This window comes from Rhinatrema bivittatum, chromosome 3 (assembly GCF_901001135.1).
Source record: "Rhinatrema bivittatum chromosome 3, aRhiBiv1.1, whole genome shotgun sequence".
In the NCBI taxonomy this organism is placed as follows: Eukaryota; Metazoa; Chordata; class Amphibia; order Gymnophiona; family Rhinatrematidae; genus Rhinatrema; species Rhinatrema bivittatum.
This window is the reverse complement of record NC_042617.1, coordinates 283807398-283823672: the sequence shown is the minus strand read 5'-3', so window position 1 is coordinate 283823672 and position 16275 is coordinate 283807398. Positions and strand designations below refer to the sequence as shown.

The 16275-nt window shown below is 45.5% G+C and overlaps 1 protein-coding gene across 1 annotated transcript in view; it reads right to left on the bottom strand.

The window, feature by feature from the left end:
• The window catches only part of LRP1 (LDL receptor related protein 1), a 657378-nt gene that overhangs the window by 446145 nt on the left and 194958 nt on the right, over positions 1-16275 (bottom strand). The window contains 5 exon segments of the mRNA XM_029594881.1: positions 399-524; positions 893-1082; positions 2703-2925; positions 12519-12699; positions 13397-13633. Of these exon segments, the coding sequence (XP_029450741.1) occupies positions 399-524; positions 893-1082; positions 2703-2925; positions 12519-12699; positions 13397-13633 (957 nt within the window).

Sequence of the window (16275 nt, the reverse complement as noted above, 5' to 3'; positions counted from 1 at the left end):
CGCCCCCCCCCTCCCCCTACACCATGCAGTTTGAGGAAGTCGGTGGCAACATGAAAGCACAGGCTTCTTTCTGCACAAACTGTGCATGACAAATTACGTTTCACATATGCCATAAGAGGGTACACCTCTCAAAGCACCTGTTAACAGAAAACATAATGAAGCTGAGGAAAGTAAATAAGTTCAGTGCAACAGTCCAAATGTCGTGCTACTTTGAGTATTAGGGAGAATGTTTTTCACAGGAAATGACAATCCTATGCAAGATAATAGGACTTGCACCATCTCTGAGTGGTAGATTTCTTACCATGGTGACTGAAGGTGAAATACTTGCCAAGTAGCGCTTTATATTTCATCCACAGTCACTTCATAGAAAGGCGAAGAGCAGCGCAATTGACACCTACCTTTGCACGTGACCATGTCGGCATCTAGGATCTGATCCTCAGCACAGGCGCACTGTCTGCTTCCAGGGATGGCCAGGCACAAGCTGCTGCAACCACCATTGTTCACCCGGCAGGCATTGGACCCCACTGCAAAGACAAAGGCACTGCCCTATCTAGAGTCACTGCATGCAAGATCCATAGTGCTCGGGGGTTACAAAGTGTACCAAACACACAAAAACAAGATATTTTTACTTGTTAGGGTGCAAGCAGCAGTGCCATTGCGTGACTGCCAAGAGTCTCCCTTTTATGGGGATACCAAAAGTAGGAGGGAGGAACCATGCATCCACTATACTGCAAATGAGCAAAGAAATGTGTTTGTTGAAAGTACACCTAGACACAGCAGTCGCAATGACAGCGCTGAAGCCAAGATGAACGCATCAGGAATGCAAAATGCCCCAACCACCATCAAAACCAGTAACCTGGCAGGAAAACACACCCAGTGCCTCCCAATGTACCTTGCTGCTGCTGAGCATTATACATCCGGATCTCAAAGATGGGGGGTCTCTCGTTCCGGAGCAGGGTGACAGACTTGGATGACTGGTCAAAGCGAAAGATGCTCCCACTCCGGTACTCTGTCCAGAAAAGGTAGTTGCCATAATGGCAGAGGCCAAAGGCGTGATTCAGCTCTGAGCCTTCATACACAATCTATAAAAAGGGTAGAGATATTTTCTCAGACCTATAGCTATATAAAGTTTCACTGGGCAGTACAGGGATTATCGCCCACTGCCAAGCCACATGACTCTTTGCTCTGAACTTCTTTCTTTTCTGGAAAAAGCCTGCCACCACCTCCTTTCTGAACTGAAAACAAACCTATTACAAGTGTTTGGTGTCCCAAGCAGATGAGTTCATCCTGTATTTTATTTTATTATGCTCCTTCGGAAAATGCTGAAAATATACTTATTCCGAGAAGCTTTTAGTAGATTGAGCAGATTCAGTTTTGCATTTTGTTTAATTATGTTTTGTCAATGTATGTGCTATTTGTTTCTTTGATATGTGTTATTTGGTTGCGCTGTATTGTTTTATTACTGTGATGTGCACCTAACTTAATGACGGTATAGAAAAGTTTTTAAATAAAAATAAATATTTATCTGCATGTTTTATATTATGTTCTTCTGTAATCTACCTAGATTCTGGAAATAAGGCAGAATATAAGTTACTGTAATAAATAATAATAATAGTGTGTCTAGCCTTCTAGCCCTAGGTGACCCAGAAAGCAGGAGTCAAATCCAGCAGAGACCACTGACCATGAGCCATCAAGCTGACCACCTCCCCTCTCCACCAGAGTATGAAATCATCATAAACTACTGTGCTCTGCCCAAGCAAATCCTCTTTATAATAGATAAATCACACTGTGCACATAATGGTGAGAATTTAACCCAGCCTAAAACAAATCAGACAATGGAACAAGGAAGATCAGGTGAAGCACAAAGTTGTTTATCTGCAAATCTCTCGGAAGTCCAGGAGACCAGCAGCAGCATGATCTGACCAAATTAACGATATCCTTAAGTAATGAGCTGACCCCCCCCCCCCCCCCCCGCCCGCTGTCTGCAGCAGGACCCAAAGCAAGCAGTGACAGCTCCCTGTAGACTGCAGAGCAGTGTATGTTACAGAAGAAATGTGCTCAGGGGCTTCACCCAAGCATATCCCTCTCCCACACTTTCTAACCAACCACGCTATGGTCAGAACAAGCCTGCCAGACCACAACATCAAGAAAGGAGAATTTCAAAGGACACTTAACCCATAAATCAACTCTTCCCTCCCATACTTGAATTCCTCAAATCCCTCTTCTCCCCCTCCCCCTGCCCCTGCCCTCACACCAAGGAAACCAATTCCATATTTCAGGGGTGGCCTACTCCGGTCCTCAAGAGCCACAAACAGGCCAAATGTTCAGGCTATCCACAAAGAATATGCATGAGATAAATGTACAGGTACTGTGTCCATTGTATGCAAATCTCTTCTCATGCATATTCATGGTGAATAGCCTGAAAACCAGGCCTGTTCGGGGCTTGGCCACCCCTGCTATATTCTTGCCTTCCCATGTAACATTACTCCTCCACCTTATGCAGCAACCTGCCCCCTTCTCCTCTCTACATCTTTCCCATCTCCTTTAACCCTCTGCACTGTACCTCTTTCCCTCCCCCTCCACTGACTGACAAACTTGCCACCTTTCATTTTGTTATGAAACTTTCTATCAACTTTTTGTTTTCGGGGGGGGGGTGGGGGGGGCGAGGGGTATTATTATTTATGTGTTTATTTTTTACTGGCCTTCCTGTCGGTTGCATTCAGGAAGATCATTTCAATGCGGTCATAGAAGGCGTCCACCCAATATAGGACTTTGGCTGGAATGTCCAGGCTGAGGCCATTGGGCCACAGCACGGTCTTGGAGGTGATGAAGGTAGTGCGGTTGGAGCCGTCCATCCAGGCCCTTTCAATCTTCCCCCGCTTGCTGTCTTTGGGATCCTCTTCCCAGTCAGTCCAGTACATCCACCTGTGCAAGGCAAGATCCACCGCATCACACATTTTGGGGAACACAAGGTGAAGACCTTTTGCTTAATATTATTTGCTTTTATAAAGCAGAAGATCCTGCAAGGCACTCAGTGTAGTGCAGAACACCCAATAAATAATATAACACTTATTCTGATCAAGACATGCAGTTTGTGGGTTGCTTCATTTATTTATTTTAATTTCCTTCCCCAAATTTCCTTTTCACCTGTCTGTGCTGTATTTGTGCTTTGCAAGGAGTTCCTGCAGTTCCTCCATAAGCTTCTGAGGAGGATCAACACAGAAACCCCCCAAATCTTCCTTCCGCCTGATTTACTGAACAGCAAAATCTTTAAACAGGAATAGCTCCTCAGCACCGACAGGATGTCAGCACGGTAGCTCTGGATCACTAATCACAAATATGCTGTTCCTCCCATAAAAAGGCGTCATCTACAGTTTGTTGACCTTTATTTCTACATACTCCTCAGAAGTGGAAAAAAAAATTCCCAAAGATGAAGGTAGGAGGTAGAATCAATCATTTTTGATTTTTTTTTTTTTTTGTTAACATGATGGATGTTTATTGACATTTTTTTTTTTTTTGCTAGCCTTGCTGCTCCAGGTATAAATTAAGCTGCCTAACACACACCCAACACCCGCCAGGCAACACAGTCAGCTAACAGCAGTCAGCCGTGAAGACTCCTAGTCAAGCTGACAAGAGGGGAGAGGGGCGGGCGCTGCCTCCTTCTGCTTCATTTGCTAAGGGTCAGTTTTCCAATTTAGTTCTCCTGCCAAATGGCATTTGTAAATAATGAATGAGACAGAGATAAACACTAGGAATCCTAAAGTCACAGGGGCAGGGAGGGAGAGGAAGGAGTTGTGGGCCTGCTGAATCTCCAGAGACACAGAGAAGGCAGGGGCGAGGGAGGGAGGGAGGGAGGGAGGGAGAAGGCGCCCAGTTCCAAGAAAACCCCGTCACATGCATGGACAAACATGCACACATACAAAAATCACAAAAATCTAGATCCAAATCCACACAGACAGAAAAAAAACAAAAAACAAACCAACCACTTTTGAAGTTTGTGAGACAACTGTAACAGTATGAATACATGGAAAAATATTTCCTATCAAGCTGTGTTTGGAAGCTAGGGGCAGTCATCTTCTCGAGAGGCTCACAAACATGCACCCGAGCCCTCGGCTGATCTGATGCATTCGTGTGGCAAGCAAGTTGCTTAAACCCTGCATGCAAGTTCTCTGGAGAAGGGTCACAGCAGAGATGCACGGCAGAGACACAAAATAAAGCCCAGAATGGTTGCTGACTGGATGGATGGATGGATTTTAGTCTTCTTGTGCAAGGAGCGAGAAGCAGGTGCCACTGCTCCTCAACAGCAAAGTGACAAGCCAGTTTTAAACCTTTCCTCCCTAGAGAATGAAGATGTAAAGAGGAAAAAAAAATGAAACTCTGGTGGAAGCGGGGAGGAAATACATGTCAGGAAAAATGGGTATTTTGATGCATGTCTATTTTAAACTGTTTGTACTTAAATGTCAAAATACTTGGCATATCTTTTTCCAGTTTCTCAAAATCAGTTGTGGATTTAAAGATGCACACCATTTCAACAGGAGTAGAGAACAGGGGCTGGAGACAATAAACATTCCCTAATCCTGTCTAGAATGTCCTAACCGGTCTGTGTGCTTTAGATACTGCTTTAACCTTGTTAGATGTAGGGCTCTCCTCATGTTTAACAGCTACAACAATATATAATCATAGCCCATGGCTATATAAATTTAATCTTACCTGGTAATTTCCTTTTCTTGAATCCTGCCATACCAATCCAGGTGAATGAGTTATGCATCCCTGCCAGCAGGTGGAGACAGAACTACAAGTTTTCCATGACAGTAAATGAGCTTGTGCAGCAGTAAACCTTGTTTTTATATCTTTGTTAAAGCTAATCAACTGAACAATCATCAGAACATCAAACAAGTAATAACTTTTATAATTTTTTTTTTTTTTAAAACAGCAGCTACTTCATTACCATCTCTTATCCTTCTCCCCTTTTGGAAGGGAAGGGACTAAACAAGTTCTGCTCCTTTCTGTTCTCCCAATTAATAATCTGCTGTAATTTCTGTACCAGATTTGACTGACCTGGGAGGATTCTGAACTAGGAATGCAGGATTCAAGGAAAGGAAATTATCATCCTGCCACAACAAATCAAACAAGAAGGCTGTGCCCAAACGTCCCTACTGGGTGGGAAGAGGTCCAGGCTGTTCTCAAGACCCCTGCCCCAAAGGTAGCATCGTTCCTAGCCTAGATATCCAAGCGGCAATGCTTAGCAAAGGAATGCAAAGACAACCAAGTTACTTCTGGAGAAACCACCCGAGATTCAGCCCTAAAAGTTGCTTGTGCTCTCATTGAATACACTCTCAACCCTTCTGGAACTGGTAAACCATGACAAATATATGCTGTGCCAATGATTTCCTTAATCCATCAAGCTAAAGAGGATTTAGAAGCCACCTCACCCTTACCGCTAACTGCTAAACAGGACAGTCTGTCTGACTTAGGAAAGAATTGGTCATTTTAAGGTATCTCAAAAAGGTTCTATGTACATCCAATTTATGTAGACTTTTATTCTCATCCTTACATTCCTTCAATCTAAACATTAGTACGGAAATTGTCTGGTTTAAGATGAAAGCCTAAGACTACCTGTGTGAAAGCACAGAACATAAGAACATAAGAAAATGCCATACTGGGTCAGACCAAGGGTCCATCAAGCCCAGCATCCTGTTTCCAACAGTGGCCAATCCAGGCCACAAGAACCTGGCAAGTACCCAAAAACTAAGTCTATTCCATGTAACCATTGCTAATGGCAGTGGATTGCTACGTTTTCCTCCAAAATCAACAAGAATGGATCCCTGTAAGACAGGTCCTGTAACTGAAATGTGCTTCGCTGAACAGATTTCCACCAGAAATACAAGGGTTATCTGGCTAAATGCCAACTTTTCAATATTTCTCCCACTTATCCAGCTAAAGTGAAGGCATTACAGGGTGGAATTAAGTTAATCAGATAATTTATCTGGCTAACTCTAGTCATGTCGTAGAGTAGTCCGAAAGATAGCTGAACAAACCTATCTGGCTATCTTTAAGATAGCCAGGTATATTCAACAGCATGGCTGCATCATTGACTGCTTTGCAATCTGGTCAGTGACTGAATATTACCCCATAATCTTCAAAACAAATCTTTGAGAGTTGCCCATTTGATAGGCTCAAATGGAGCTCTTACTAGAACCTTCAACATTTAATTGAAATCCCAAGAAGGGCCACTGGATGAAATTGAGGTATGAGATGTTTTATACTTTTCATATAGTGAACTATGTCTGGATGGGCTGCTATCTAGGAATCTTGAATTCTGAAAGGAGAGGAAAGAAATCAGGCTAGCAAAAGCTCAAGTGGAAGAAAGGATCGCCAATGAGGCAAAGCGAGATGACCAAACATTTTTCAGATATATCAGAGAAAGGAGGAAGGCCAGAGGTGGTACTGTAAGACCGAAAGGAGACAAGGAGCAATGGGTAAAGAAAGATGAGAAAATCTGAGAAATATTAAATAAATATTTCAGTCTGGTGCCTTTAAAGAAGACCGAGGACGACTGTTGCTGCTTGGCAAGTGTACGGATGTGTGCAAAGTAAATTGCACTCCATTGTTTGGGTGGAACTAGCAAAACTGAAAGTGGACAAAGCCATGGGACCTCAAGTGATATATCCCATGATACTAAAGGAGCTCAGAGAAGTGCTGGTGAGTCTAATGAAGGACCCTGATCAATAGATCCTTGGAGACAGATGGGGTGCTGCATCTTGAAGCTGTTATGTTCATCTCATTAAAGCTCAGGCCATATATCCCTCACAAACTGAAGCTCGCAAGATTAATGCCAATGTCTCAAAGACCTGTTTGAGAAGGGATTCAATATTCCTGCCATAAAAAAAGAGTCCCTGAGAGCTGTACCCCCTTTCCATAGAGATTGTGATCATGCAAGTAACGGAAGCAACCTTAGGAGCCTGTAATATACGCTCCTGGCCCTCAGCTGGAAAAAGATAAAGCTCTCTCATCACTTTTTCCACCATCAGACCAGCATCAGGGACTTCCCATTCCACAGTAATCATATCTCCAATAGCCTCTGGAAGTTTCCTGCAGCCCCTCAGAATAGGGTCCCCTTCTAATTCAGGATCCTTGGTCTACTGATCAGAAATCTTAAGGGATTTCAGCACATGGGATATGAGAGAGACTAAATCCTCTTTTAAACAACTGGGGAACAGAGACTCTTCAGTATTTGCTGAGACAATTTCCTTGTCTGAGATCCCCAACAAACTGTTACTCTCCCAGTCCCAAGGCAGTCTGGCTGGAGGTAAGTATCTCCTGGAGATCCTGGGAGAAGGATCCTCTCCCAAAGAGAGACATTTGTTCATGGGGAGGAATTCCCCACCAGGATGACAAGTTCGGGAGGTCTTAGTCAGCCATGTTTTGCCTCCCAGGCCTGACCTACAGTAGAAAGGCCTTGTGTAAAAAGAAGCATGAATTCCGGGGAGGAGGAGCCACCCACATGAGGAGTCCCCCAAGGCTGCAAGGGAGCCTCCCAAGGAAGCAGAGGTCAAGGGAGATGGTGTCAAACTCTCTCACTCGCTGCACACTTAAAATAGCTGCATCTTCTGCCAAAAAAATCACCCGGATCCTCCCCCGACACAGCAGGCTGAACTTTGACCTTCCTCATGGTCTTTCCACACCAGGTAACTTTGCCGTATAGGCTGCCCTGTTCTTCCCCCACCTCCCGCAGCCGCTGCGCACTCACACTGGGCCCACAGACAGCATTTCCTTTGGCCCTCCATGCTTCTCTCCCCCCCCCCCCCCCCAGGGCATTCCCAGAACAGCCGCAGCAGCCACCAGAAATTAAACTGATTCGTGTAATCAATCCTCCCGCCCCCCTTTTTTAAAAAAATTTAAATGTGATCAGCTATCTTGTCAATACAAAGACCCCTTAAACAGGGAGATAAGAACATAAGAAGTTGCCAAACTGGGTCAGAGCAAGGGTCCATCAAGCCCAGCATCCTGTTTCCAACAGTGGCCAATCTAGGTTACAAGTACCTGCCAAGTACCCAAACACTAAGAAGATCCCATGCTGCTGATGCCAGTCAACTTGACTAATAGCTGTTAATGGACTTCTCCTCACCTTTTTTGAACCCAGCTACACTAACTGCACTAACCACATCCCCTGGCAACAAATTCCAGAGCTTAATTGTGCATTGAGTGAAAAAGAATTTTCTCTGATTTGCTTTAAAATGTGCTACTTTCTAACTTCATGGCGTGCCCCCTAGTCCTTCTATTATCAGGTCCAGAACTCCCAATATCCGTGAAGGCCAAAGTGGGGGATGGGGGAAGAAGAAATCAATAGGTCACAATCCCAAGAAAAGAATTTCAGTCACCAGAGTGTTAGAGCCCTCACAGTTTTAGGAACCCTAAGGCTACACTAGGGTAATTTTCAAAAAGGATTTATACATGTAAATGTAACTATTATTATAGCAATTTCCAAAAGCCATTTACCTGCGTAAAGTGCACATATGTGAGTAAATCCTATAGACAATTCAATGGCTTATATTGTAGCAATTTTCAAAAGCCCACTTACACGGGTAAAGTGCATTTACACATGTAAAACCCGTTTTTAAGCGTGTAAATCCTTTTGAAAGTCAGGCCCTTAGTCTACTTCTTCACTCCTTGGGCTCTACCAGGACCTCCAAAGGAAAGTCAACCAAACGCTGCACCAGTCCAAACATATCTGCATCTGCTGCAGACAAAACACTGACAAGGTTTACTGTCTCACAAGCTCATGTACTGTGAGCGATGTCATGGAAAACCTACAGCTCTCCGTTTCCGCCTGCTGGCAGACGGGCATAACCCACCCATCTGAACTGGTATGGCAGGATAAGAAAGTGTAATTTATACCTGTTCCTTTTTTATAATATTGTTTTCCATATGACTTGTGCATCAGATTACTTCATAACTTCACGCAGTAATATCTATGTATGCATACACCATTTGCTATATTGCTACTCAAATATAATTATTTGTTATTTTTCAACTTTCCCATTGCTTCTGAGATTTTCTCAGTTTTGTCCTCAATTCAAAATTTCTGGGAAATTTCTCTCTGTAACTGAAAATAAAGCCTTTAGCAGAACCATCGCCATTCTCTAGCTGATTTCTGCAACATAAAAACAGTATGGCCAGTTCACATTGATTTGACTTGAGTCACTGAATATCTCAAAGGTTTCCATGCACAGGAGGAGAGCCTCTTTCAGTGAAAAGGAGGCTCTAGAACAGGGGTCGGGAACCCATGGCTCGCGAGCCAGATATGGCTCTTTTGAGGGCTGCATCTGGCTCGCAGACACGTGTCGCCATACTTCGCGGTTCCCCGCTGACCCAGCTGCTCCCCGGTCCTCCGCCGCCCGGGCTTAAAATGCTGTCAGCCCGGGCGGAACGCGGCAGGACAGCTGGAGTCAGCGGCACCGGCGTGCTCTCTTCTCCTCCCCCCCCCGCGGCCCGGAAGAGGAAGTGGAGAGCATCGGGTGCCTGCGCGGGAAGAAGAGACCACACTAGCGTGGTCTCTTCTTCCGCGCAGGCACCCGATGCTCACCACTTCCTCTTCCGGGCCGCGGGGGGGAGGAGAAGAGAGCACGCCGACTGGAGTCAACCGGGTGCCTGCGCGGGAGTCATCGGGTGTCAGCCGGGTGCCCAGCGCTGGAGTCATCGGGTGCCTGCGCGGGTCTTCCCGCGCAGGCACCCGATGCTCTCCACTTCCTCTTCCGGGCCGCGGGAAGAAGAGAGCACGCCGGTGCCGCGGGAAGAAGAGGCACCCGGTGCTCTCTTCTTCCCGCGGCCCGGAAGAGGAAGAGGAAGAGGAAGTGGAGAGCATCGGGTGCCTGCGCGGGAAGAAGACTGCAGCGCGGCTCGGAGGAAAATGAAAATCTTCAACCGCGGCCGATGGGACTCCGCCTTCGCCTCCGCGAGGGCTGAAAATGAAGGAGGTTAGCGTTGGGAGGTGGCTGCTGCTGCCGCGAGTTCCCGGGGGGGGGGGAGAGAGAGAGAGTTAATGAGCGAGCAAGCATGTGTGTTTGAGATCCTGTGTGTGTGAGTGAGAGATTGCATGTATGTGAATGATTGAGAGCCTGTATATGTGAAAGAGAGTATGTCTGTGATTGAGATCCTGCCTGTGAGAGAGAGAGCATGAATGTAAGTTTACCATTGGGAACCTGTATGTGTAAGTTTGTAATTGAAAACCTGTTTGTTTGAAAGAGTATGTGTGTATGATTGAGATCCTTTGTGTGTGAGAGAGATCATGTGTATGTATGATTAAGAGCCTGTGTGTATAAGTAAGAGAGAGATCATGTGTGTCTGTGTCTGATTGACAGCTGGTTTAGGTGATGGAGCATGTGAGTATGTGATTGAGAGCCTGTGTTTAAATGAGAGAGAGAGACCATGTGTGTCTGTGTGTGATTGAGAGCTGATTTAGGTGAGGGAGCATGTGAGTATGTGATTGAGAGCCTGTGTGTAAATGAGAGAAAGAGAGGACATGTTTGTAAGCATGTGAATGAGAGTCTGTGTGTGAGAGAAAAAGACAGCATGTATTTATGTGATTGAAAGCCTGTGTGTGTGTAAGCGTGAAAAGATAGACAGCATGTGTGTAAATGTGTAATTAAGAGCCTATATAAGTGAGAGAGAAAAAACATTTGTATATGTGAGTGACTGAGAGCATGTGTGTATAGGTGTGTCATTGAGAGCCAGTGTGAGAGAGAGCGCTGGTATGTGACTGAGAGAGGAGAAAGTTCCAAGCAAACCACCCCACCTCCTGCTAATTCAGAACAATCTCAGGACACCTGGATATCAAACGTTCCCAGGTATGCAGAGCAAAAAAATTTTTGTATCCTTATTATTTTTCATTACTGGATCTTTGTGTCTGCTATTTTGAAATATTTTGTTGGTATCTGGAAATGTTTTATATGAGTTTTTAATTATTGGATATTCCACTCATCAGCTGTTTCGAAATATGTTCTTTTTGTTAGTACAGTTTTACTGCTGATGATTTTATATTTCTTGAATTGTTTTATAAGGATGTGTGATGTTTCTTTTTTCCTTTGTTACACTGCATACAGAGACTCTGGCTTGTTGCAGTTTCCAATTCAGTTTTTTCTGCATGCTTCTTGTTATGCGTTTTGGTCTCTTTATTCTATGTTAGGTGAGGGGTCAGCACATGTGATTCAGGTGAGGTTTTCTGCTGGCGTGTAGTTTCTGTGTAGGACTCTATAGCAGCCTGACTTGGTCCGTTTTCCTAATAGGAGATGTATTGGTGTCTTAAGGCCTGGTGTAATATTTTCAGAGACTTATTGTACTTTAAAAGTGTGATCTTACATAAAATGCACACATTTACTTGTATTTAGTTTTAAACATATTGTATGGCTCTCATGGAATTACATTTTAAAATATGTGGCGTTTATGGCTCTCTCAGCCAAAAAGGTTCCTGACCCCTGCTCTAGAATGAGGGGGTCATAAGATGAGGGTGCAAGGGGGTAGACTCAGGAGTAATCTTAGGAACTATTTCTTTACAGAGAAGGTGGTGGATGCAGGGAACAGCCTCCCAGTGAAAGTGGTGGGGACAAAAACAGTATCTGAATTCATGAAAGCTTGGGAGAAATACAGGGGATCTCTTAAGGTAGTGATGAAAATTATAATGCTAAATTAACTGGCTAAGTGGGTAGACTGGATGGGTCACATGGTCTTTTTCTGCCATCATGTTTCTATGTTTCTACTCTAGTGATAGCATAAGATCATAAGAATTGCTAAACTGGATCAGACTGAGGGTCCCATTAAGTCCAGTATCCTATTTCCGACAGTGGCCCAATCCAAACAGTAAATAGATCCCATGCTAACACTCAGGGATAAGCAGTGGCTTTCCCCAAGTCTACTTGGTTAATAACGGTTTATGGACTTTTCCTTCAAAAACTTATCCAACCTTTTTATTTTTAAACCTAGCAACACTAACTACCTTTACCACACCCTCCAGCAATGAGTTCCAGAGCTTAATTGTGCGGTGAATGAAAAAATATTTTCTCCAAATCGTTTTAAATGCATTACTTACTAACTTCATTGAGCGTTCCCAAGTTCTTGTATCTTTGGAAAGAGTAAACAACCGATTTGCATTTATTCTTTCTATTCCACTCATGATTTTATAGACCTCTATCATATCCCCCATCAGCCATCTCTTCTCCAGGCCGAACAGCCCTATCCTCTAGCCTTTCCTCATAGGAGAGCCATTCTATCCCCTTTATCATGTTGGTCGCCCTTCTCTGTACCTTTTCCAGATCAGCTATATGTTTTTTGAGATGCGGTGACCAGAACTGCACACAGTCCTCCCAGTGTGGTCTCACCATGGAGCGATACAGAGGTATTATAATTAGTTTGTTGCAGAACTATACTCCAGTTCCAATGTCAGTGCTTTCTGGGAGATCACTTAATGATATCCAAACTCAAAAAGACTGCCACTGAGCTCACGTATATGCTGTACTTATTACCCATTCAGTGGATCCACCACGATGGCCCTAGGGTGAGTCATCTTTCCCTCAATAAGGGTTTTCCTGCTTTGTGATGCTTTTTCCAACCGGGCCACACTAATGGTCTTCTTGGGTCCATCGTCCGTCCAGTACAGGTTGTTCCCCATCCAGTCCACAGCAATGCCTTCAACATTATGAATGCCTTAAAATACAAATGCACATTTGGTGAGTAAAAGTCATAGGCAGGCAAACTTGAACCAGGTCAACTGTGGTCTCTCAGACCCCTAGAGTTATGGCCATCTTTCAGGCACAGCCCATGCAAACTGGCAGTTCTCTAACTGCAAAAGATGTTGCATTCTATCATCTTAGCCAAAGGATGACGCTGCAGTGTTTAGCCACTAGGTTATGCGGGGCAATCAGCAAAATAATAGAGGCTGGCAACAGCAGCTTCCTGAGGGGAGCCAGTGAAGAAAGAATAAGAGGAACAGAACATAGCATAAACTGGTAAAAAGTCACACAGGACAGAATGCGACAAAAGGCCATGCGCTGAGGAGAGCCATATGAGAAAGAAAGGGGTCACGCATGATGGCTCTCTGATGAAAGGTAGACAGAAAGGTGTAAGGTGAGACACTGATTAGGGTAACTACCTCATGGTAATTAAATGGGAAGGAGAGGAACAGACTGCAGGGGACAGCTCCCTAACTAAAAACAGACAGGAACTAGCAAGAAGTACAGTTGTGCAGGATGGCTCCCTAAAGAGGGTTCAACATGAAGGGGACAGATTGCAAAGGGAAGGATAAAACAGGTTCCCTTTGCCCCCCCCCCCCCCCCATATTCTGGAAAGATACTGTGAACATACTAAATTGTGCTCATCCCCCAGCTCCAGACTAGACACATACCATCTTTCAGGATCGTTTCCCGATCTGTGCCATCAATCTTCTGGCGTCCTATCAGGTAGCTGGTAGTGTCGGCAAAGTAGATGAAGCCAGTCTCAGCGTGGAAGTCCAGTGCCCGGGGATTCATCAGGTTCTCGATGGGAATCATGTGCTCATCGGGGACCTTAGCGCCCATATCCATCCCCCTGATGATGCCGGGTCGCCCTTTGCCATACACCAGGAAGAGCTCGTGCTCCGGCTCTGCAACAGAAGCCAAGGGGGTTACACCATGCAAAGTGAACACTGCTGCCCTCTACCTCCCCAGCACGAAGGATAAGGGGATCCTCTCCACCCTTTTTCCTTCTCTACATAGAGATAGCAGGGTTGCTTACCTGTAACAGGTGTTCCCCAAGGACAGCAGGATGTTAGTCCTCACACATGGGATGGAGCCCCAATGCCAAAAATTTATGTCAAAGTTTCTAGAACTTTGACTAGGCACACTGAGCATGCCCAGCATGCCCTATACCATCCACATGGGGGTCTCTCTCCAGTCTTGTATCGTAGAATTATAATTAAAAAATAAAAAATAGGAGAAACCCAACTCCGTGGGGTGGCAGGAGGGTTTCGTGAGGATTAACATCCTGCTGGTCCAAGGAGAACACCTGTTACAGGTAAGCAAGTCTTCTCTCCCCCAAGGACAAGCAGGATGGTGGTCCACACACAAATGGATGAATCCCTAACTACAGGCTGCTCCCCAACACAAAGGAAACCAACAGACACCCAACCAGGTGCCAACGGGCACAACAACATCGATACTATTGGTGACAGAGGGGGAGACATCCTGAACCCAAACAATGAGTCCTAGGCAGGAGAATTGAGTTCTACACCTCAAACAGGTTCCGAAGGAAGACTGGCCGAACCTACCATAATGTCAGACATGCCTATCCAGAAAGTAATGAGATGTGAATGTGTAGAGAGATCTCCACATTGCAGCCTTGAAGATCTCAACGAGAACTGCTCACAACTGGGCCACCAATGCTGCCATGGCTCTGACAGAAATGAACCTTGACATGATCCCCAAGATGCAGTCCCACCTAGGCATAACAGAAGGAGAGGAAATCTGCAAGCCAATTGGATAGTATCTGTTTGGCAACAGCAATGCCCAACCTATTCTTGTCAAAAGAAATAAAAAGTTGGGTGGATTGTCTATGGGCTTCTCTCTGCTCCAGATAAAAGTCTAAGACTTGCTTGCAGTCCGAACTGTGGCAGTGCACATTCGCCTTGGTGCAAATGGGGCCTGGGAAAGAAAATTGTCAGGATGATTGACTGGTTAAGATGAAAATCCATCACCACCTTAGGCAGGAACTTAGGGTGTCTACGCAAGACCACCTTGTCATGATAAAACTTAGTATAAGGTGAATAAGTCACTAAGGCCTGGAGCTCGCTGACAATGTGTGCTGAAGTGACTACCACCTAAAATATGACCTTCCAGGTCAGGCACTTCAGGTCACAGGTGCACAGCGGCTCAAAAGGTACTTTCATCAGCTGAGCTAACACCACGCTGAGGTCCCAAGTCACAGTGGGAGGCCTTAGGAGAGGCTTTAATTGAAGCAGGCCCCACATGAAGTGTACAACTATAGGCTGTACAGAGATGGGCATACCATCTGCACCTTGGTGGTATGCGCCAATCGCACTGAGATGAACTCTAACAGACTTGGTCTTTAAGCCAGCCTCCAATAGGTATAGAAGATAGTCAAGCAGTTTTATGTGGGGCAGGAGAACAAATCTAGGGCCTTCTGCTCACACCACATGGAAAACCTCCTCCATTTCAGTCCATAGGACTTTCTAGTGGAATGCTTTCTAGAAGCCACCAGGACCTGAGACACATCTTCTGAAAAATCAAGTGGCTGTAGGATTAACCTCTCAACATCCAGGCTGTGAGTGACAGGGCCTGGAGGTTGGGATGCTGCAGCATGCCTTGATCTTGCGTGATGAGATCTGGGGAAATCTCCAGACTGATTGGTCCCTGGATGGACAACTTCCACAGGAATGGAAATCAGACCTGTCTCGCCAATGAGGAGTTATGAGGATCATAGTCCCCCTGTCCACACAAAGTTTCAAGAGAATCTTCGCCACTAAGGCAATCTCAGGATACGCATACAGAAGACCTTTGCCGCAATGACGGGCGAGGGATCCGAGGCTGGTTTGCCATCTGACCAGAACAGAGGCACCTTCCTATTGCAGGGGAACCCAAACAGATTTATGTCTGGGCTCCCCCAGAGGCTGAACATCCAATTCCCTAACCCCTGGTCTAGGGACCAATCATGGGATCTGAAGGCTCAACTCAGCCTGTCCACTACCACGTTCTCCATCCCAGCCAGGTACATAGCCCTGAGCACCATCCCTTGGGACAGGGCCCACCACCAGATCTGGACTGCTTCCTGACACAGGAAGTAAGATCCTGTGCCTCCCTGCTTGTTGACATATCACATAGACACTTGGTTGTTTGTGAGTATAAGGACAAATTTGTTGGACAGCAGATCTCTAAAAGCCCATAAATAGCGCGTAACTGATCACCTGAAGCTCCAGGAAGTTAATTTGACAAGGGCGCTCCTGAGCAGACCAGAGACCCTGAGTGTTGAGCCCATCTACATGAGCTCCCCAACCAAGGTGGAAGGATAATTTGGGTAGGGGGACTTCGAAACAAGATCCCCCGTTTCAGATTTGAAAGTATCCACCACCTGGACAACGAGTGCCGGAGAAACGGGGTGACTCAGATGCAATCCTGGAGGCTCCGAGTAGCCTGGTGCCTTTGCAACCTCAGGGTCCATTGGGTTCTGCGCATGTGTAAACGTGCCCAGGGAGTGACATGGATGGTTGTGGCCATATGGCCCAACAATCTC